The 21,532-nt window shown below is 36.5% G+C and overlaps 1 protein-coding gene across 1 annotated transcript; it reads left to right on the top strand.

Moving 5' to 3' along the window:
* The first annotated feature begins 2,004 nt into the window (after positions 1-2,004).
* Positions 2,005-2,556, top strand: LOC107960049 (uncharacterized). Its single transcript, XM_016896258.1, has 2 exons — positions 2,005-2,085; positions 2,167-2,556. The coding sequence occupies exons 1-2, from the start codon at positions 2,005-2,007 to the stop codon at positions 2,554-2,556; spliced, it is 471 nt and encodes a 156-aa protein (XP_016751747.1).
* Positions 2,557-21,532: the final 18,976 nt, after the last annotated feature.

Here is a 21,532-nt window from a genome sequence, read left to right as displayed (position 1 = left end):
CATCAACTCCTACCAATGGGGCGGTGCCATCTGATAGTCAATCTCCCACGGTTAGTCAGGGAGGGGGAGAAGGGGCTCAGGAAGCCTTTCTCCACATGATGAATGAATGGTTCACGGAATTCGTCTGAGCGAACCCGAATGCTCAACCCCCTCCACCTCTCCCTATTCCTCAACCAATCCCTGTAGCACCCTACGGTATGGATTTTGTGAGATTAAATAGACCCCCAGTGGACAAGATCCAAAAGCATGGAGTCGAGGAGTTCTATGTCAATAAAGATGATGATCCTGAAAGGGTAGAGTTCTAGCTAGAGAATACCATCAGTGTATTAGATGACTTATCTTGTACTTCCACAGAATGCTTGAAGTGTGCCATATCCTTGTTGAGGGACTCAACATACCACTGGTGGAAAAAGTAAATTTCAGTGGTACCTCACGAGAAAGTCACATGGGAATTCTTCCAAGAAGAATTCCGGAACAAATATATTAGTCAGAGATTCATGGATCAAAAGCATAAGGAGTTTCTTGACTTGAAGCAGGGCCACATGACGGTTACTGAATATGAAAATGAGTTCGTCCGACTTAGTAAGTATGCTTGGGAGTGTGTGTCCTCCGAAGCTAAGATGTGTTAAAGGAATTTGTAGTGTTTGTTATTCGGGCATGTAAAGCCGAGGATTATATCAAGGAAAAGAAAAAAACTGAGGCCGAGACTAGAGATGCAAGGAAGAGGCATGCAAGCAAGTCATTACCATCTCAGTCTAAGAAACCTAGAGATCATAAGAAGAAAGATTCGGATTTTAAATCTAGGGCTACATCAGTGGCTCGTGTGGGTAATGTCAGATATTCTCGACCAGAGTTCTAGCATTGTGGTAGGATTATAATATCATTCTACAGACTCTAAGAGACAATCAGTTGTATGCCAAGTTTAGTAAGAGTGCATTTTGGATTCGAGAAGTCAGATTTATGGGTCACATTGTCTCGAGTGATGGCATTAGGGTTGATCCCAGCAAGGTTTTTGCTATAGTTGAATGGAAATCACCAAAGAATATGACCGAGGTTAGAAGCTTTTTGGGTTTTGCTGGTTATTACAAGTGATTTGTAAAGGACTTCTCCATGATTGCTACTCCCATGACCAGGTTACTGCAAAAAGAAGTTAAGTTTGAATGGTCGGATAAGTGTCAGCAAAGTTTCGAGAAGTTGAAGAAGTTGTTGACTGAGGCTCCAGTATTAGTACAACCCAAATCAGGAAAAGAGTTCGTGATTTATAGTGATGCTTCTCTAAATGGCTTGGGCTGCATAATTATGCAGGAAGGAAAGGTTATAGCTTATGCCTCAAGACAATTAAAGCCTCATGAGAAGAATTATCCGACACATGACCTCGAGTTGGCCGCCATAGTGTTTGCCTTGAAGATCTGGCGACATTATTTGTTCAGATAGATATGCCATGTATACACCGATCATAAAAGTATTAAGTACTTGATGACTCAGAAGGATTTAAATCTGAGACAACGGAGGTGGTTGGAACTATTAAAATATTATGAGTTAATTATCGACTACCATTCGGGTAAGACAAACGTGGTCCCAGATGCATTGAGTAGAAAATCATCATTTGCACTGAGAGCAATGAATGCCCAATTGGCTTTGTCAGAGGATGGTTTGATTCTAGCTGAGTTAAAATCTAGACCGACATTTCTGCAAGAAATTTGCGAAGTTCAGATGAGTGACAGTGAATTGCTAGCCAAGAGAACACAGTGTGAATCGGGTGTTGAATCGGATTTTTGGATTGATTCCGATGGTTGCTTGAGGTTCTGGGGTAGGATTTGTGTTCCTATGGACACTGGGTTGATTTGGAAAATTTTACTTAAGGATATGTTGCGTTGTTGTGTTCTAGAATTCCAAGGCAGTTGGGAAAAGCATCTACTGCTGGTCGAATTTTCCTACAACAATAGTTATCAGTCGAGTTTGAAAATGGCACCTTACGAAGCTTTGTATGGGCGTAAGTGTCGAATGCCCTTGTATTGGACCGACCTTAGAGAGATTCAGATTCATGAGGTCGACTTAGTCAAGGAGACTGAAGAAAAAGTTAAGGTAATTCGTGATTGTTTAAGGGCCGCTTCAGATAAACAGAAGTCGTATGCGAATTTGAAATGAAAGGAAATTGAATTTCAGGTCAGCGACAAAGTATTTTTAAGAGTGTCTCCTCGGAAAAAGGTTCCCAGATTTGGTAAAAATGGAAAATTGAATCCGCGTTTTATCAGACCTTATAAGGTGATAGAGAAAATAGGGCCGGTAGCTTATCGGTTAGCTCTACCATCAGAATTGGAAAAGATCCACGATGTGTTCAATGTGTCCATGTTACACCGATACCGCTCTAACCCTTCAAATGTGATTTCTCCAACTGAAGTGGAGATTAGATCGAACATGTCTTATGGAGAGGAACTGGTTAAGATTCTAGCTCGAAAAGTTAAGCGATTAAGGAATAAGAGCATCCCCCTTGTGGAAGTGTTATGGAAAAGACATGGAGTTGAAGAGGCCACGTGGGAACTGAAGAGACTATGAAAGATCAATACCCAAACTTATTCACCGTTAAGATTTTTAGGGACGAAAATTCCTAAGGGGAAATTGTAACAGCCCGACTTTGGGGCTAGTCGGAACTGTGGTTTTGAAAAATACTATTTTGAAGCCAGAGAAATTATTTTATTATTATTTTATGTGTTGTAGCATGATTATATGAATGCATGAAAATTTTGGTAAGATAATTTTAGCGATTTCCTGCTTAATTGCGAAATAGGACTAAATTGCATAAAGGGCAAAAGTTTTGTTTTACTACCCAAATGTGTTAAATAGCTAGAGAACAAAAATTTAAGGCCTTTAAAGGGCAATTAGGCTCTTTTGAGGTGGCCGACCATAGGGGACAAGATTGGTCAAAATGTCAAAGTTAGGTGACATTTGGAAACTTATAAAATAAAAAAGAAAGGGCTATCATCTTCCTCACCTCTCCACTGAAATTTCAACCATTCTAGGGGTTTTAGAAGCTCGAAAATTTTAGCAACTTCTCATCCTTGCAAGTAAGTGATTTAGATGGTTTTTATTGATGATTTTTTACATTTTGAGGACCCTTGTAGCATGAGCTAGCTAATTATGGGACTATATTGCAAGATGGTTAAAAGTCTAAGGTTTTATTATGAGAGTATTCCTGTTGTTTTCTGAAATTTTATGGAAGAAAAAGAATCTTAGTTGTGAAATAAACAACTTTTGTGAAGTAATTTTCATGGAAACCCTAAGTAAGGACCATTTTTGCATAAGCTATGAAATAGGTGATAAATGTGCGAAATAATGAGAATTGTGAGATGCTATAGTTATAAAATGAATTCGGTTAGGCTTGACTAATAAGAAAATTCGATACAAATCAATTTTCGGGCCTAGGGGTAAAATCGTAATTTTTGTGAAGTTTAATGGCAAAACGATCATTTTACCAAAGTATAAGTCTCATATTGAATTGAATGATTTGTGTATTAAATAAGTTAAATTTTGACATTTTAGATCAAGAGAAACGAGATTCGGGCCTTAATCGAGGGAAGAACAAAGTTTACGAGGATTAGGTTTGTTCCCATCATTTTGTGCCGAGGTAAGTGCATATGTAAATAATGTGTCATTGTGGCTTATTTTTAAATGTTTTATCATTATCATGCATTATAATCTTACTGGTTACCATAGAAGCATAAATATTGTGATATAAGAGTAATCTATATGATGAATAAGTACGATGACATCAGGTTAAATATGAAATCCCGTTGAATCTCAGAAATAGTATAGGATACAAAAGGTATGTCATGAGAAACTATATGGTCTGAACTCATAAGTTATGTCTGAGTTCATGAGATAAATTTTATATGTAATGTGGGTCTGGGTACTGACCTTGAGTGCAGACCCGTGAGTAGCTCAATGAGTAGGCATTACATGATAGAGTTATGGGGTCCGGGTACTGACATGGCAAAAAGGCCCATGAGTAACTCAAAATGTAATCATTACAAAGTACGAGGTAGCTCTGACTACTTATATGACACTTAAGTGTAAACTTTCCATGTATCCATTAGTATTTCGAGTGTTCAACGGGTAGTTTGAAGAACGAGTTGGGGAAAATTTCAATGAGATATGTTATCAGAGAGAATGAAATTGAGATATTTTATGGATGATTACAAGTATGTATACTAAACCCATGAACAAGACCTTAGTGTGTGATGAGATGTAGTAAGTATGCATAAAGGAAGTGAAAAGTAAGATAGTGAGCTTAAAATGATATATCCTTTAAGTATGACAAGCCATTTTTTGATGAATGTTTCGTTTTACACTTATTTGCATATATGTACTTAATAAGCTCCCAAGCTTACCGTCTTTCCTTTCCATTTTCTTATGGTGCCGCCAAAGTAGCTTGTAGATCATCGCCTACGTCGGGGAAGCCAGCCACACTATCCTTGAAGCACTTGGTATAGCTAGTTTTATCATTTGGATTATGGCATGTATAGGAACTTTTGATTTTATTTTGTTGTCACATTGTTTTGGGGCCAAAAGTGTAGGCTTGTTTTAGTATTTGACTCATTTTGTATATGGCCATGAAAATGGCTAATTTTGAAAGTCATTATATGAATGCAAGATAGTCTTTCATGAATGTGAAATTGTTGGCATGGTTGGTGTAAAATTTTGCTTCCAGGTGGCATAAGGCTTGGTAAATAGTCTTATATAGTCCACACAGGTAGACACACAGGCGTGTGTCTAGGCCGTATGTGAAACATAGTCGCTCCATGGGCATGTCATGGTCGTGTGAGGAACACGGGCAATAGACACAGGCGTGTGTCAGGCCGTGTCAAAACCCCTTGTAGGTTCAAATTTAGAATTTAATTAACACGGGCATGGGACACGGGCGTGTCCCTAGATGCTTAGGCCTTGTGTGTCACACGAGCCATCAGTACGTCCACGTTATAATGACCACACGGGCGTGTTGCCCTTTCACATGGGCGTGTGCCCTGTTTCAAGAGTTATTTTTCTAAAGTTAGTTAAAGGACTCGAGATGGTCCCGAATGGTTTCAAATGGATTCTTGAAGCCTCGTTAGCCCGTAATAAGGAGTTTAGACAAAGTTCGAAAAAGTTTTAAATTTGATCAAGCTGTGACGATTGTAAACGTTGGAAATGCATGTGTGTAAGTTTAGTAATGCCTCATATTCCATCTCGGTGTAGGGCACGAGTGTGGGGTGTTACAACCATACTGCATGTGGTCAAGGTTTGGATCGGATAGAGGGGGAAATGCAGTCAAAGGAGACAGATGTGAAGCAATAGCAGTCTGACTACACTAACTCAAAAAAAAAACATTGACTAAGCTAGAAGATCAGATGAGTCAATTGATGAGTATGATGACTGATATCAAAAGACAAATTAGTATCGGCATTCCTAGAAATACTGAAAATAATCCTCGAAAGGAAGTGAAGGAGCATGTGAAAGCAATCACGCTCTGTTTGGGCAAAGTCTTCAATAGCCTAGAAACTCTTATACGAGTTGAAGCAAGAGAGAGTGTCGGAGATCTTCAAGAGGACCCTCGAGAGGCTAAAAAAGACCTAGAACTAGAGAAGGTAACTAAATTGGCAACTGATCTGAAGAAGGAATCGACTAAGGATCCTGTTATCACACAAGTACCATTCCCTTCGAGGTTGGAAAAGAGACAAAAATGGGATGCAAATGAGTTTGTAAGCTTTCTGAACTTGTTTAAAACTTTAAATGTTAACTTGCCCTAGATTGAATTAATTGAGAAAGTCCCTGAGTACGTCAATTTTTTTTAAAAAAAAAGAAAGCATGTCTAGACATAAGAAAATTAAGGCTGGTGAACAAGTTAATATGAACGCTTCCGAGAATGCTATTATATCTAGACAGGTTCCCCAAAAGCTAAAAGACCCAGGAAGTTTTCCAATCCCCATAGAGATAGAGAGCATTCATTTCAATAGAGCTCTATGTGATTTAGGAGCTAGCATCAATTTAATGCCTTTATTTGTATGTTTAAAACCTATCAAGAGCACGCAAATTACACTACAGTTGGCTGAAAAATCCTTAGTGCATCTAAAAGGAGTATTGGGAGATGTGTTAGTCAAAGTACACAGCTTTATTATTCCAACAGATTTTGTAGTCTTAGACTTTAAAGAAGATCAAGAGATACCCATTTTGTTAGGCAGGTCTTTTCTAGCTACATCAAGGTTTACCATTGATCTAGAAAAAAAATGAATTAACCATGAAGATTAATGGGGAAATAGAATTTTTATGTGTGACAACCAACAGAATGGAGAAAATCGGGAAAAGTTACAAGAATATTGTGTAATGAAATATTTATTTACAAATTTGATTACACTTAGTGTAGGTTGAAGGAACAAGTTTAAAGAAATGGACAATAGGAAGAAGGTGGAATCGTATGATGGCCAATGGACTAACATTGAAAGAAACAAAAACACATCCTTGCACACATTAATGGAGTTGTTGGATGAATTCGGAAATAAAACTTGACAATTTAGATTAATATTTAATCTTATGTAAATTATTGTATATTTAATTAACTGTTTAGTCAAGATTCTAATTTGTATCTAATCTATATTTTTTCAAGACTATGACACTTTAAAAATTAAACTTTTAGGCAAAAATAGAGTCAGTGTCGCAACACGACAACCCCGTATAGTAACACCAAGGCCAGAATTGAAGGAATAGAGAAAATTGACTCGATGTAGAGACACAAGACCTGGTGTTTTGTGACGCCAAAGACAGTATACCTAGAATTCCAAAATTTTCAGATTGTGCCGCAATATTGAACACAGATGTTGTAACAACGGCAAATTGCTAGAGGTGTTGCGACACAAAACCCCTGTGTCGCGACATCGCTACAATTTTTTGCGGGGTTGACTTGACCCGATTGCGTAGCTCGCCAGTTGTTAACCTCATTCTACCTAAATTTAACCTTTAAAAACCCTTTTTTAAGTCCTAAACACCTTTTTAACTAAACCATAAAACTCTTTTAACTTCTAAACCCTTACAAACCATCTCAAATATCTACAAAACCTAACCACTTCTTCTTATTTTCTCTCCTATTTTGTTGCAATTATTTCTCATTTTATTCTAAGTGCAGGTATAATCATTAAGCAAGGGGAGTCATCACAATGTTGGGGAAAAGAATAACAAAGACTCCAAAGTCAATGATAAAAGTTCCAGAACTTGAAAATTTATTGTTCCATGGCTTTTGAAATGTTATCTGTTGTTAGTAGTGCTAGCAAACATTATAGAAAATATGCCATCTAAGAAAACTAGAAAAACCAATGTGCAAAAACCACCGGTGGTTTCAAATCCCTTAAAATTTTGAAACCAAAATGCCAAGAAGTATTATCATGAACTTCAAGGCAAAACTTTTATCCAAGAAAGGGGATTCAAACCATAAATGATTTTTTGTAATGAAATATGGTCTTTAGTACGGTATCATAGACAGGAGCAATTATGTGTCTCTCTTAAAGATTTTTTTCAACTTGTACAAGAATTTTATGCCACTCTTAAAGATGAGGAAACCCGACAACCTCATGAATAAATGTGGGAAATGGTAAAGATAAGAGGTAAAGATGTACCATTCTCTTCGAAAAATATTTGCAAATATTATGATGTTCCATACTATGAATTTGATTATTTACAAAATATTGATTTAATGCAATTTAAAGACATAGATATGGAAAACATCATAAACTACTTAACTAAAAACCAAGGAGAATAGAATGCCTGACAAGATACCAGACTACTGACTAATTTCAACCAAGCTATAATGTTTCCAATAGCTAAAATGTAGATGCAACTTATATGCACTAGAATGACACTTGCCCTTAACGTTGAATGTCAATACATTTCGAGCCCTTTTTATTGTATGGCATTTTTCAAAAAAAAAAAAGAAAATATGCATAGGAAAATGGATCCATCAAAATATGAAGCGTTGCGTCAATGGCCAGAAGGTTGGGATTTTTTTTCCTCATCTCGTGACGACACTTTGCAAAAGCGTAGAGGTTCCGATGGATGACAATGAGCAATTCATGAAGCCAAAAATAAGCATAATTGGAGATTCGTTATATACGTAGTATGTTGAGCTTTAGAGATAACATATTATCGATTGGAACCAGAGAAGGAAAAAAAAAGATGGACATTCCTACATCATTTAAACGGAAGGAGTAATCCAAAACTCAGAGAGGAGCAAGCAAGAGCACTAAAGAAAAATTTGATGGAATGATCAAATGGATGCAAGAGACGGGTCCGGTACTCCAAGAATTCTCTTGATTGAATAGGTTGAGAGCTCCAAATTATCCACCAAATATGTTCAATCCAACACGGACCCATCATAGAGCTGAAGAGGAGGAGGCAACCTTAGAAGATTAGGTGGGGGATGAAAATGATCTCACGAGAAATGAGGACAACTATGATGAGGCATTCCAGTCGCAATATTCTACACCCAAAGGGCTTGTCATCCGAAACCCAACCCACTTTGCACCTTCGACGGGTGAGAGCTCCCACCAAGGATATGGCACAGGAAAAGGAAAAGCACCAACAGAAAGGGGGCACTCACCTTGTTATGATGATTCAGATGATGATTAAACTAAATCTTTCATTTTAACTTTTTTTAGAATGTATTAATAAGGAATAATCTTTAATTTTTTATTTTTATAAGTAGGATTAACAATAAATTTTTATTTTCTTTTATTTGTTATTGTAGAATTTTCTATGTAGGAACCCCGTATGGAAGAAGCATAACCATTTTAAGCTTTCAACAATCAAAGGAGGAAGCACTATCAATTTCCTACAGAACTATTACAACCAATCAGGTAATTTCTTTCCTTACCTTTTCAGGGTTACACGTTGAGGACAACGTGTTATCTAAAGTGTGAGGGGTAACATAGAAAATTTGTTTAATTTTTATGCATGTCTTTTATTTTTCTTGTCAATTGTGTACTTGAGTTTGTAGAACTACAAGTGATTGGTTAGGAGCATGTTCATGGGTTGATTGTATTTATGGTAAATTTGGCATGATGATAGGTGATTTTTAATGTTTGACTATTAGACTATTAAGTTCTATATACTACACAGCAAATAGGCATTAAGCAATTAAATGTACCGAATAATATAGAGAATACAAGGAAACAAGCATGCTAGTATGAATGATAGATCGTTGAATTTTTGATTGTTTGGTTGACTAAATTTGTGAACATTGAGATACCTAGGGCTGACCTAAGGCATTCTTTGGTATAGACTCAGAGCCAAAAAGTTAACCCTTGTTCATTCATCCTTAGTACCTATTTTGAGCCAGAAAACACTTCTTGATGAACCTCTATATAAAACCTAAGCTAAAAATAATAATTTGTTCTTACCCTTTTTATTTGGTCCTAAATTGCATGATTATAAACGTCTAGCCATACGTATTGAGGGTTAAGTAGATACATTACAGTGATTTTGTAAAAAAAGAGTGATAGGAAAAATCAATGTAATATGGTGATTATAAGTTAGCTTAAAAGTACAAAACGACAAAAAATGAAAAAAAAAGAAAAAGAAAAATTAAATGAGTAGAAAAAAGACGTGAAAAGAATAAAAGCATTTGTGAATGAGGTATTGTAAAAAAAGAAGGAAAAGTGAAAAAATAGTCATAAAAATGGAAAAACTCATTAAGTGTTCAAAAACTCATAAGCTAGCCGTAGTTGCTATATGATGCTGAGGTTTCCTATAATGAGAAAGAAAGACGGTGAGAGAAGGAGAAATAAGGCGGTGAGCGAGAAAGGGTCATTAAGGGGGAGATTAGGGGACAATATGATGTGTCAAACTATTTTTGACCTTGAAACTATTTGATGCTTATTGTTCTTGAACTTCATATCTGTCCCAAGCCTCAAAACATTACAAGTCGAAAAGCTCTATGTGATCTAGGTAGACTTATTTACAATTTGACATCATACTAAATAATTGCACTTATGATTTTTTGTATTATGTTAGGGTAATCAAATTACTTGTATAATTTATTGATGGATCCCTACATTTGAATCCATTAATGCATGTATGCTTTGTAATATACTGAACTTAGGTGTTTGATATCAAAAATGGTAAGTCATCTAGATATCATGCCAAGATTATATGTGAATATGAAATGCTTATTCGTGTGCTTCAAAGCCATCAAATGTATCATACTTGCTCAAGGGTCATCTTTTCATTTCTTATTTTTGTTTGCTTTGCTTGAGGACAAGCAATGACTTAAGTGTGGGGGGTTTGATCTACCATAATTCGATGTAGCAGATTAAACTAGTTTTCACACTTTAGATATTGAATACAAGCACTTTGGTTAAGTTTTAGTTAAGTTTTCGTAATTTTGTCTAAATTCAATAAATTGTGTAATTTGAGTCTTTTATTAACTTTAGGGGCTGAATGAGGCCTAAGGGTGAGCTAATATGCTTTGTGAGCGTCTAGGAGACAATTAAAAGGTGTACTAACTCAATACTAGTCGTTATGTTGCAACACAGAGAGTTGGATGTCGCAATATAGGGAGCAAGATAGAAGAATTTCAAGACTGTCTTTGGTGTCACGACAGAACCTGAGGATGTCGCGATACACTCTTGAAGATACCTAAAGATGAAACATACTGTCTTCGATGTCTCGACACAAGACCTAGTGTATCGCGACATCACCTCTGTACAGGAAATAATTACAAGCCAGGGGCATTTTGGCCCACACAATCAAACATTAAACACGAGAACGGAAATCATAGGGTTAAGGACAACGACCACTCTAAGTCTATAAATTGGCTCATTTCACACATGTTAAGGACGGTTTTTTCATATTGCATAATTTTCTTCCAATTTTTAGTCTTTAGTCTTTCTCTTTTCTAAGGCTTTAGGTTTATTTCAGTATTGTTCTTTTGCTTTTGCGAAAGAAACCAAATTTGTGAACTTAGTCAAACTCTATGACGATTTAGCATTTCATTCAATACAAATCAAGCTTCTTCTAAAATTTATATTCTTGAATTGTTATTCATGTTTATGCTACATATCAAGTCTATATTATTTATGATATCCATGAGGAACTAATCCTCCCGTGAGGGATTAGCGACTAGAGGTATGATAAATTAACTATAACAGCCCGGTTTAGACCCTAGTCAGAATAGTGGTTTTAGGACCACAAATTGGAGTCAAAAAAATATTTTAATATTATTTTCCGTGCTTATTATGTGAATTGATATCTGTAAAAATTTTCGTGATTTAATTTTACCATTTGTGTGCTTAATTTGCAAAAAGGACCTAATCGAGTAAATTATAAAAGTGGTTTTCTATATTATAAAGGTGTCTATTTGCCATGGTTTACTAAAGCAAAGGTCCTTATGTTGTTATTATGTCATTGATAAGGTTAATGGACATTAATGGTTTAACAAAGGTTATTATGGTAATTAATATATTATGTTATTATAATTAAAACCAAAGTTAAATTTTAGCTTATTTTCTTTCTTCTTGGCCAATTGTTAAAAGAAAATAAAGCTTCCATGTCTTGTTAGGGTTCGGCACTTTTCAAGAACTAAAAAAAATAAAATTAGATCGGGGAAAGTCAAAAGTAGTTGAATATCCATTTGTTTCCGTTCATTCCCGTACGAGGTAAGTTGATATACAAATAAATGTGTTTGAATTGAATTACTATTGCTTGTATGTTAATGAATAGTGATGAATGGCTATTTGAGTTGAAAATGAAAAATCTGAGAAAGTTTCGATAACGTGACGACGTCCAAAAAGTCTCGTACGAACCATAGGAATAGTTAGGATACATATGTCATGACATAGGATTTTGATGTGTGATTTTGTGTAAGATCGTGTCCGGGATGTTGGCATCGATTTGAGATTTATGTGTAAGACCATGTCTGGGACATCGGCGTCGTATTTGATTTTGTGTAAGACCATGTCTGGGACAATGGCATCGATATTTGATTACGTGTAAGACCACGTCTGGGACATTGGTATTGTACGAGCTTTTCGAGCTATCCGCGTATCCTATTTGATTCCGTACGGTTCAATGGGCATTCCTAGAAGCGAATGACTATGTGAATGTGTATCCAATTTATGTTTGAGAATGAAAGGTAAGTATATGTACATTTGCGGACATATGATATATGTATGAATCATTATGAGAATGAAATGTGTTATATGTAAGTGAATTATGATCAAATGAGCTATATGAGACATATTAATATGTGATTGTATTTTGTTATGAGCTATATGAATGTATTCGTTTAGAAGTGTGTTATGAGATAAGTTTATTTGTATATGGCTTACTAAGCTTTTGAAAGCTTACTTTGTGTGTGTTTACAATTGTTTTGTAGTTATTGAAGCTATCGAAAGCTCGGGGATCGCCAAGGATCATCACCACACTATCGAACTCTATTTTGGTACCTTTTGAAAATGTGAATATTGAAGTATGGCATGTATAAGCTAGAAATATTTGAATATGATTTTTGAAGTGTATATCATGCCATGTGATATGGCTAGATTAAAGTTGCTATTTGGTGTGGTTTTTGGTATATAAGTTAAGTTAAGAAATGGTATGTGTTGATGTGCATAAATGGCCTAGTGAGAAATAGTCAATTTGGTAAGTTAGTTATGTGAATTAGTTATGGAAATGGTATAATTTTGGTATGGGAATGGATGTGAAAATTTGAGATAATGACATGTATGAATGAATGAGTTTGGTATGTGATTTTGGTATGTTTTGGTTTGGATAATAATAATGAAATTGATTGGTGACATTGTGGATTGAATTATGCATGTTTGAGTATGGCTTTGGTTTCTATTTGGTCATGAATTGTGCTTTGATTTTGGAATTTTTAGGGATGAACATTAAGGGTGGCAAATTGGCTTTGCAAATACTCTATTTTTGTCCACACAGGCAGAGACATGGGTGTGTGTCTCAGCCATGTGCGACACACGATTATGTTACACAGCCATGTGTCCCTTAGGGTAGCCCTACAATTTAAAGTCAGTCTCAAGCACGGCCTAGACACACGGCTGTGTCTGGTGGCCGTGTAAGGCACACATCCTTGGCACATGGGCGAGTGTGGCCATTTCGAAGGGTACACGGGCTAGACACATGGGCGTCTGGTTAGCCGTGTGACCCAAGTTAATTTCGACCACAGCCAAGGCACACGGGCATGTCTCCGATCGTGTGGTACAAGTCAGTATGTATACTTTGTTTAGCCACGGCTTAGACACACGGGTGTGTCTAATGCCGTGTGATGTACACGGCCTGATCACACGGGCTTGTGACCTCTATAACTTTGAAATTTTGTTAAGTTTCTGAGAAATTTTGTATGTACTCGGTTTAGTCCCAACCACTTCCCAAAGCATGTTTAAGGTCTCGATGACCTAAGAAAGGGACTTTGAAATGATGTTTGACTATGATGCTATGATGTGTGGATGATATTTGTGAATTGATTATTAAATGTTCCGATATCTCCGGTAATGCCTCATAACCCTAGTTCGGCAAAGGATAGGAGTTAGGGGTGTTACATTTTATTGGTCTCAGCGTTACGGTTTAGTCGATTCTAGGACTAACGTAGCGTATGTGAGTCTAGCTATACATGCCATAGTTATAAACTATGATAGTGTGATGAATCCTGACAGTTAAAAATGTGCTTTTATATAATAAATGGATCCCAACTGAGCCGTATCTGGCTATGTTTAAAGTAATGCATCCGCTGCCACTCAAAGGGCAGCGCAATCTAATTCTAAACTTGTTTCGAGTAGCCATGAGGGAGAGACTAAGTAAGCCTTTTACCAAATGATGAATGATTGGTTCACTCAGCATATGAGAACTAATCCGACTGCTCCACAACCTTCGTCCCCGTCTAATCCTCCACAAGTCCCTGTTATGCCACAAGTTAATTTGATTCAGTTGAATAAGCCTCCGGTTGATAAAATTAGAAAATATGGGGCTGAAAAGTTTCGTGCTATTACAGATGATGATGCTGAGAGAGCTGAGTTTTGGCTCGAGAATACAATACGAGTGTTTGATGAATTGTCACGTACTCCTGATGAATGTCTTAAATGTGTCATTTCACTTTTGAGAGATACGACGTACCATTGGTGGAAAACGTTGATATCACTGGTTCCGAAAGAATGAGTCACTTGGGAGTTCTTTCAAAATGAGTTTAGAAAGAAGTACATCAATCAAAGGTTCATTGATCAGAAACGCAAAGAGTTTCTTGAGTTGAAATAGGGTCGTATGTCTGTTCCGGAATATGAACGAGAATTCGTGAGATTAAGCCAGTATGCACGAGAATGTGTCTCAACTGAAGCAATAATGTGCAAGAGATTCGAAGATGGCTTGAATGAAGACATCAAATTGTTAGTCAGGATTTTGGAAATAAAAGAGTTTGTTGTGCTTGTTGAACAAGCATGTAAAGTTGAAGAACTCGGGAAAGAGAAAAGAAAAGTCGATTTAGAAGCTAAAGAGGTGCGAAAAAGATCACCGATTAAGTCATTTCAGTTAGCATCAAAGAAATTCTAAGATGATTATAGTCGTTCAAAGGCTAATATGGGACATTTGAGTAGAGATCGAACTAGATCACATTTGAGCTTCAGAGCTCCAGCTACTTCTGTTGCAAGTGTTGGAAATGTCCAATCCGATCAAACCGAGTGTAGACAGTGTGGTAAAAGACATCCGGGAAGTTTTAGATTGAATGATCGAGCTTGCTTTAGATGTGGATCCTTAGATCACTTTATACGTGAATGTCTTGAGTCTGTACAGCAAGAGATTGTGCAAAATCTGAGGCCAAGTGGCAATACAGCTCAAGGGAGACCACCTAGAAACACAGGTAATGTGAGTGGCACGTAAAGAATGACTAAAGACACAACTGTTAGATCTGAGGCTCGAGCACCTACCAAAGCTTATGCTATTCGCCCTCGCGAGGAAGCTTCGTTTCCAGATGTTATTACTGGTACTTTCACTCTCTATGATACTAGTTTTGTTACATTGATTGATCCTGTATCAACTCATTCTTATGTATGTGAGACTTTAGCATACAGTAAGACTTTGCCTATAGAGCCTACTGAATTTGTGATTAGAGTATCGAACCCCTTAGGCAGATGTGTTCTAGTTGATAAAGTATGCAAGAATTGTCTATTAATGATTCGAGATAATTGCTTTTCGGTTGATTTGATTTTGTTACCATTTGACGAATTTGATATAATTCTAGGTATGGATTGGTTAACACTACATGATGCGATAGTGAACTATAAACGAAAGACAATTGATCTGAGATGTCAAAATAATGAGATCATTCGGATTGAGTCTAATGATTTGAGTGGTTTACCGGCAGTGATTTCTTCGATGTTAGATTAGAAATATGTGAGAAAGGAGTGTGAAGCTTATTTTACTTATGTGCTCGACACTAAAGTGATCAAAAAGAAAATTGAATCAGTGTCGATTATTTGTGAGTTTCCTGACGTATTTCCCAAAGAATTATCGGGATTACCTCTGATACGAGAAGTTGAGTTTGGTATTGAGTTAGTGCCGGGAACTACTCCGATATCAATACCTCCATATAGAATGGCTCCGACCGAGTTAAAAGATTTAAAGTCTCAGTTGCAAGAGTTGACCTATAGAGGATTTGCAAGACCGAGTTTCTCACCTTGGGTGCTCCCGTTCTATTTGTGAAAAAGAAAGATGGCACGATGAGATTGTGTATTGATTATCGTCAATTAAATAAAGTGACTATCAAGAACAAATATCCTCTGCCCAGAATTGATAATTTGTTTTGATCAGTTGAAAGGAGCTACTGTGTTTTCAAAGATAGATTTGAGATCGGGTTACTATCAGTTACGAGTTAAAGACTCTGACGTGCCAAAGACTGCTTTCCGAATGAGGTACGGACATTATAAGTTTTTAGTTATGCCTTTCGGACTAACAAATGCACCTATTGTTTTTATGGACCTAATGAATCGGATCTTTAGACAATATTTGGATCGATTTGTAGTTGTGTTTATAGATGACATCTTGATATATTCTCGTAATGAATCTGAGCATGCTGAACATCTGAGAATAGTGCTACAGACTTTGCGTGATAAGCAGTTGTATGCGAAGTTTAGCAAATGTGAATCCTGGTTACGAGAAGTCGATTTTCTGGGACATGTTGTGTCAGCATCTGGTATCCGAGTTGATCCGAGCAGGATTTCAGCTATTTTAGATTGGAAGTCTCTGAGAAATATTTCTGAAGTCCGCAGTTTTCTGGGACTTGCTAGTTATTACCAACGGTTCGTAAAAGGCTTTTCTATGAGCACGACTCTGTTGACAAAATTGCTTCAGAAAGATGTGAAATTTGAATGGTCTGAATAGTGTTAGAAAAGCTTTGATCAATTAAAAGCTCTATTGACTGAAGCTCCAGTGTTAGTACAACCAGAATCGGGTAAAGAATTTGTGATTTATAGTGATGCATCGTTGAACAGTTTAGGTTGTATTTTGATGCAAGAAAGCAAAGTTATAGCCTATGCTTCGAGACAGTTAAAGCTGCATGAAAAGAATTATCTGACACACGACCTTGAATTGGCTGCGGTTGTGTTCGCTTTGAAGATTTGGCGTCACTATCTATTTGGTGAGAAATGTCACGTGTTTTCAGATCATAAAAACCTAAAATATCTGATGACTCAGAAAGATTTGAATCTGCGACAGAGAATATGGTTAGAACTTTTAAAAGACTATAAGCTTGTTATTGATTATCATCCGGGAAAAGCAAATGTTGTTGCTGATGCTTTGAGTAGAAATCATTGTTTGCATTGCATGCAATGAATACTCATTTAGTTCTGTCTGATGATGGTTCGATATTAGCCGAATTGAAGGTAAGACCGTTATTTATTCAGCAGATTTACGAAGCTTAGAAAGTTGATAATGAGATTATAGCAAAACGAGCTCAGTGTGATTTGGATTCTGAATCTGACTATCGAATTGATAATGATGATTGTTTGAGATTTCGAGATCAGATTTGTGTTCCAAGAAATCCAGAGTTGATACAGATGATTTTGAAAGAAGCTCATAGCAGTTGTCTATCTGTTCATCCGGGTAGTACGAAAATGTATAATGATTTGAAACAGCATTAATGGTGGTTTGGAATGAAAAGAGATATCTCCGACTTTGTTATGAAATGTTTGATCTGTTAGCAAGTTAAAGCTGAACATCAGGTGCCATCCGGTTTGTTACAACTGATTATGATTCCAGAGTGGAAATGGGATAGAATAACGATAGATTTTTTTTAGGGCTTGCCCCTATCTCCGAGAAAGAAAGATGTGATTTGGATTGTGGTTGACTGATTGACAAAATTAGGTCATTTTATTCCGGTACGATCTGACTACTCACTTGATAAATTAGCTAAATTATACATTTTCAATATTGAGAGGTCGCACAGGGTGCCATTGTCTATTGTGTCAGATAGAGATCCGAGATTCACTTCGCAGTTTTGGTAGAAATTGCAAAAGGCTTTAGGTATTAAATTGCACTTCAGTACTGCTTTTTACCTGCAAACGGATGGTCAATCTGAACAGATTATTCAAATACTCGAGGATATGTTGAGATGTTGCATTCTTGAGTTTGAAGGTGCGTGCGAACAGTATTTGCCATTAATTGAATTTGTTTATAATAATAGTTTTCAATCGAGCATTAAAATGGCATCGTACGAAGCCTTATATGGTAAAAAATGTCGTACGCCTTTCTATTGGACTGAGCTCAGTGAGAATAAGATTCACGAGGTTGATTTGATAAAAGAGACTGAACAGAAAGTAAAAAAATCTGAGATAGTCTGAATGCAGCTTCCGATCGTCAAAAATCATATGCAGATTTGAAACGAAAAGATATTGAATTTGAGATCAGCGACAAAGTGTTTCTGAAAGTATCTCCGTGGAAGAAAGTATTTCGGTTCGGTAGAAAAGGTAAATTAAGTCCAAGGTTCATTGGACCGTAGGAAATCATAGAGTGTGTTGGGTCAGTTGCGTATAGATTACTATTGCCACCTGAGCTAGAAAAGATCCACAATGTATTTCATGTATCGATGCTTCGACTATACGGATCTGACCCATCACATGTAATTACTCCGTCCAAAATAGAAATTAATTCTAATATGACTTATGAAGAAGAACTGATCTGTATCTTAGCTCGTGAGGTTAAAGAACTGCAAAATAAGGAAATTCCGTTAGTAAAAGTAATGTGGCATCGACATAGTGTTGAAGAGGCTATGTGGAAGCCCAAAGATGCTATGAGACAGCAATGTTTGAATCTGTTTAACAGTAAGATTTTCGAGGACGAAAATCCCTAAGGGGGAGAGTTGTAACAGCCCAGTTTAGACCCTAGTCGGAACAGTAGTTTCAGGACCACAAATCTGAGTCAGAAAAATATTTTAATATTATTTTTCGTATTTATTGTGTGAATTGATATCTGTGAAAAAATTCATGATTTAATTTTACTATTTGTGTGCTTAATTTGCAGAAAGGACTTAATCGCGTAAATTGTAAAAGTGGCCTTCTATATTATAAAGGTGTCTATTTGCCATGATTTACTAAAGCAAAGGTCCTTATGTTGTTATTATGCCATTGATAAGTTTAATGGACACTAATGACCATCCATTAAGTGATTTTATAATGGTTTAACAAAGGTTATTATGGTAATTAATATATTATGTTATTATAATTAAAACCAAAGTTAAATTTCAGCTTATTTTCTTTCTTCTTGGCCGATTGTTAAAAGAAAATAAAGCTTCCATGTCTTGTTAGGGTTCGGCACTTGCAAGGTTTAATTATCAAGAACTAAAAAAATAAAATTAGATCGGGGAAAGTCGAAAGTAGTTGAATAGTTGTTCGTTTCCGTTCATTCCCATACGAGGTAAGTCGATATACAAATAAATGTGTTTGAATTGAATTATTATTGCTTGTATGTTAATGAATAGTGATGAATGGCTATTTTGAGTTGAAAATGAGAAATCCGAGAAAGTTTCAATAATGTGACGATGTCCAAAAAGTCCCGTACGAACCATAGGAATAGTTAGGATACATATGTCATGACATAGGATTTTGATTTGTGATTTCTTGTAAGATCACATCTGGTATGTTGGCATCGATTTGAGATTTACGTGTAAGACCATATCTGAGACATCGGTATCGTATTTGATTTCGTGTAAGACCATGTCTGGGACAGCGGCATCAATATTTGATTACATGTAAGACCACGTCTAGGACGTTGGCATTTTATGAGCTTTTCGAGCTATCCGCATATCCTTTTTGATTCCGTAAGGTTCAACGGGCATTCCGAGAAACGAATGACTATGTGAATGTGTATCCAATTCATGTTTGAGAATGAAAGGTAAGTATATGTACATTTGTGGACATATGATATATGTATGAATTATTATGAGAATGTAATGTGTTATATGTAAGTGAATTATGATCTAATGAGCTATATGAGACATATTAATATGTGATTGTATTTTGCTATGATCTATATAAATGTATTGGTTTAGAAATGTGTTATGAGATAAGTTTATTTGTATATGGCTTACTAAGCTTTTGAAAGCTTACTTTGTGTGTGTTTACAATTGTTTTGTAATTATCGAAGCTATAGGAAGCTCGGGGATCGTCGAGGATCATCACCACAATATCGAACTCTATTTTGGTACCTTTTGAAAATGTGAATATTACAGTATGGCATGTATAAGCTAGAAGTATTTGGATATGATTTCTGAAGTGTATATCATGCCATATGATATGGCTAGATTAAAGTTGCTATGTGGTGTGGTTTTTGGTATATAAGTTGAGTTAAGAAATGGTATGTATTGAGGTGCATAAATGGCCTAGTGAGAAATAGTCAATTTGGTAAGTTAGTTATGTGAATTAGTTATGGAAATGGTATAATTTTGGTATGGGAATGGATGTGAAAAATTGAGATAATGACATGTATGAATGAATGAGTTTGGTATGTGATTTTGGTACATTTTGGTTTGGATAATAAGAATGAAATTGATTGGTGACATTGTGGATTGAATTATGCATGTTTGAGTATGGTTTTGGTTGTTATTTGGTCATGAATTGTGCTTTGATTTTGGAATTGTAGGGATGACCATTATGGGTGACAAATTGGATTTGCAAATAGTCTATTTTTGTCCACACGGCTAGAGACAGGGGCGTGTGTCTCAGCCGTGTGCGACACATAGTTATGTGACACGGCCATGTGTCCCCTGGGGCAGTCCTACAATTTAAAGTCAATCTCGAGCACGGCCTAGACACACGGGCATGTCTGGTGGCCGTGTGAGGCACACAGCCTTGGCATATGGGCGTATGTGGCTATTTCAAATGGTCCACGGGCTAGACACACGAGCGTGTGGTTAGCCGTGTGACCCAAGTCAGTTTCGACCACGGCCAAGGCACACGGGCATGTCTCCAACCGTGTGGTACAAGTCAATATGTATGCCCTGTTTAGCCATGGCTTAGACACACGGGCGTGTCTAATGCCGTGTGAGGTACACGGCCTGATCACACGGGCATGTGACTTGTGTAACTTTGAAAATTTATTAAGTTTCTAAGAAATTTTGTATCTCAACCCTTTCCTAAAGCATGTTTAAGGTCTCGATGACCTAAGAAAGGGACTTTGAAATGATGTTTGACATGATGCTATGATGTGTGGATGATATTTTTGAATTGATTATTAAATGTTTTGATATGTCCGGTAATGCCTCATAACCCTAGTTCGGCAATAGATACGGGTTAGGGGTGTTACATTAACTATTTTGTAGGGTTCTCTTTATGAATCGGCTGTTCAAGAAAGGAAGAACTTAAACCCAAGGTTGACAACCCTAAGAAGTCATCAAGGTGGGAATTAACCCAAAATTGGTATGGCCTATTTGTGAACACCTTATCCCGGAATCAGTCTAGACTGTGAGGTCGAGAGATAAGTAGTTCTTGCTGACTCGTTATTCTATTGGAATATCGTAAGATCCTACTAGGGTATTGAGTAGTTGATTGAACAAGAAAACTTGAAGTGATAGTTGGTTATGATTACTGAAGCGAGCTTATCACCCATGTTCAAATTTGACAAATTCTGCTATTTGATTTCTTGTTTTTTGTTTTTTTTCTTATTATTATTATTATTAAAAATACTGAAAACCTCTCTTTTATTTCATCATAATATAATGCATCTAAAGTACTAATTAGATCTAGGTGTGCTTAGGTTAGAATTAACTTAGTGTTCATCTTCCTTGGGTACGATCCTTAGAGTGCTCATCTACTTCGTTGTAACTATATTATAATCTAACCCGTATGCTTGAGGATAACACCCTTTTTAATATATTTTGTAGAGGATTTATACTCTGGACGTTGGTACATCCGGAGGCGGTCACTAGGTGCATTTCTCAAGATATTTATTGAACTGCTCATGCTTAACTTATGGCTTGTACTATCTTTATTCCATAATTAGAATGCTTGTAGGTTAA

The sequence above is a fragment of the Gossypium hirsutum genome, chromosome A11 (assembly GCF_007990345.1).
Source record: "Gossypium hirsutum isolate 1008001.06 chromosome A11, Gossypium_hirsutum_v2.1, whole genome shotgun sequence".
In the NCBI taxonomy this organism is placed as follows: Eukaryota; Viridiplantae; Streptophyta; class Magnoliopsida; order Malvales; family Malvaceae; genus Gossypium; species Gossypium hirsutum.
The sequence above is the reverse complement of the archived record's forward strand: the minus strand, read 5'-3'. Positions and strand labels throughout refer to the sequence as shown.

What these genes read in the sequence shown, in the direction of transcription:
- LOC107960049 (XM_016896258.1), top strand. Translation starts at nt 2,005, where the DNA reads ATGCCCTTGTATTGGACCGACCTTAGAGAGATTCAGATTCATGAGGTC. An exon ending in AGACTGAAGAAAAAGTTAAG is followed by an intron (nt 2,086 to 2,166) that starts GTAATTCGTGAT and finishes ATTGAATTTCAG; the next exon opens with GTCAGCGACAAAGTATTTTT.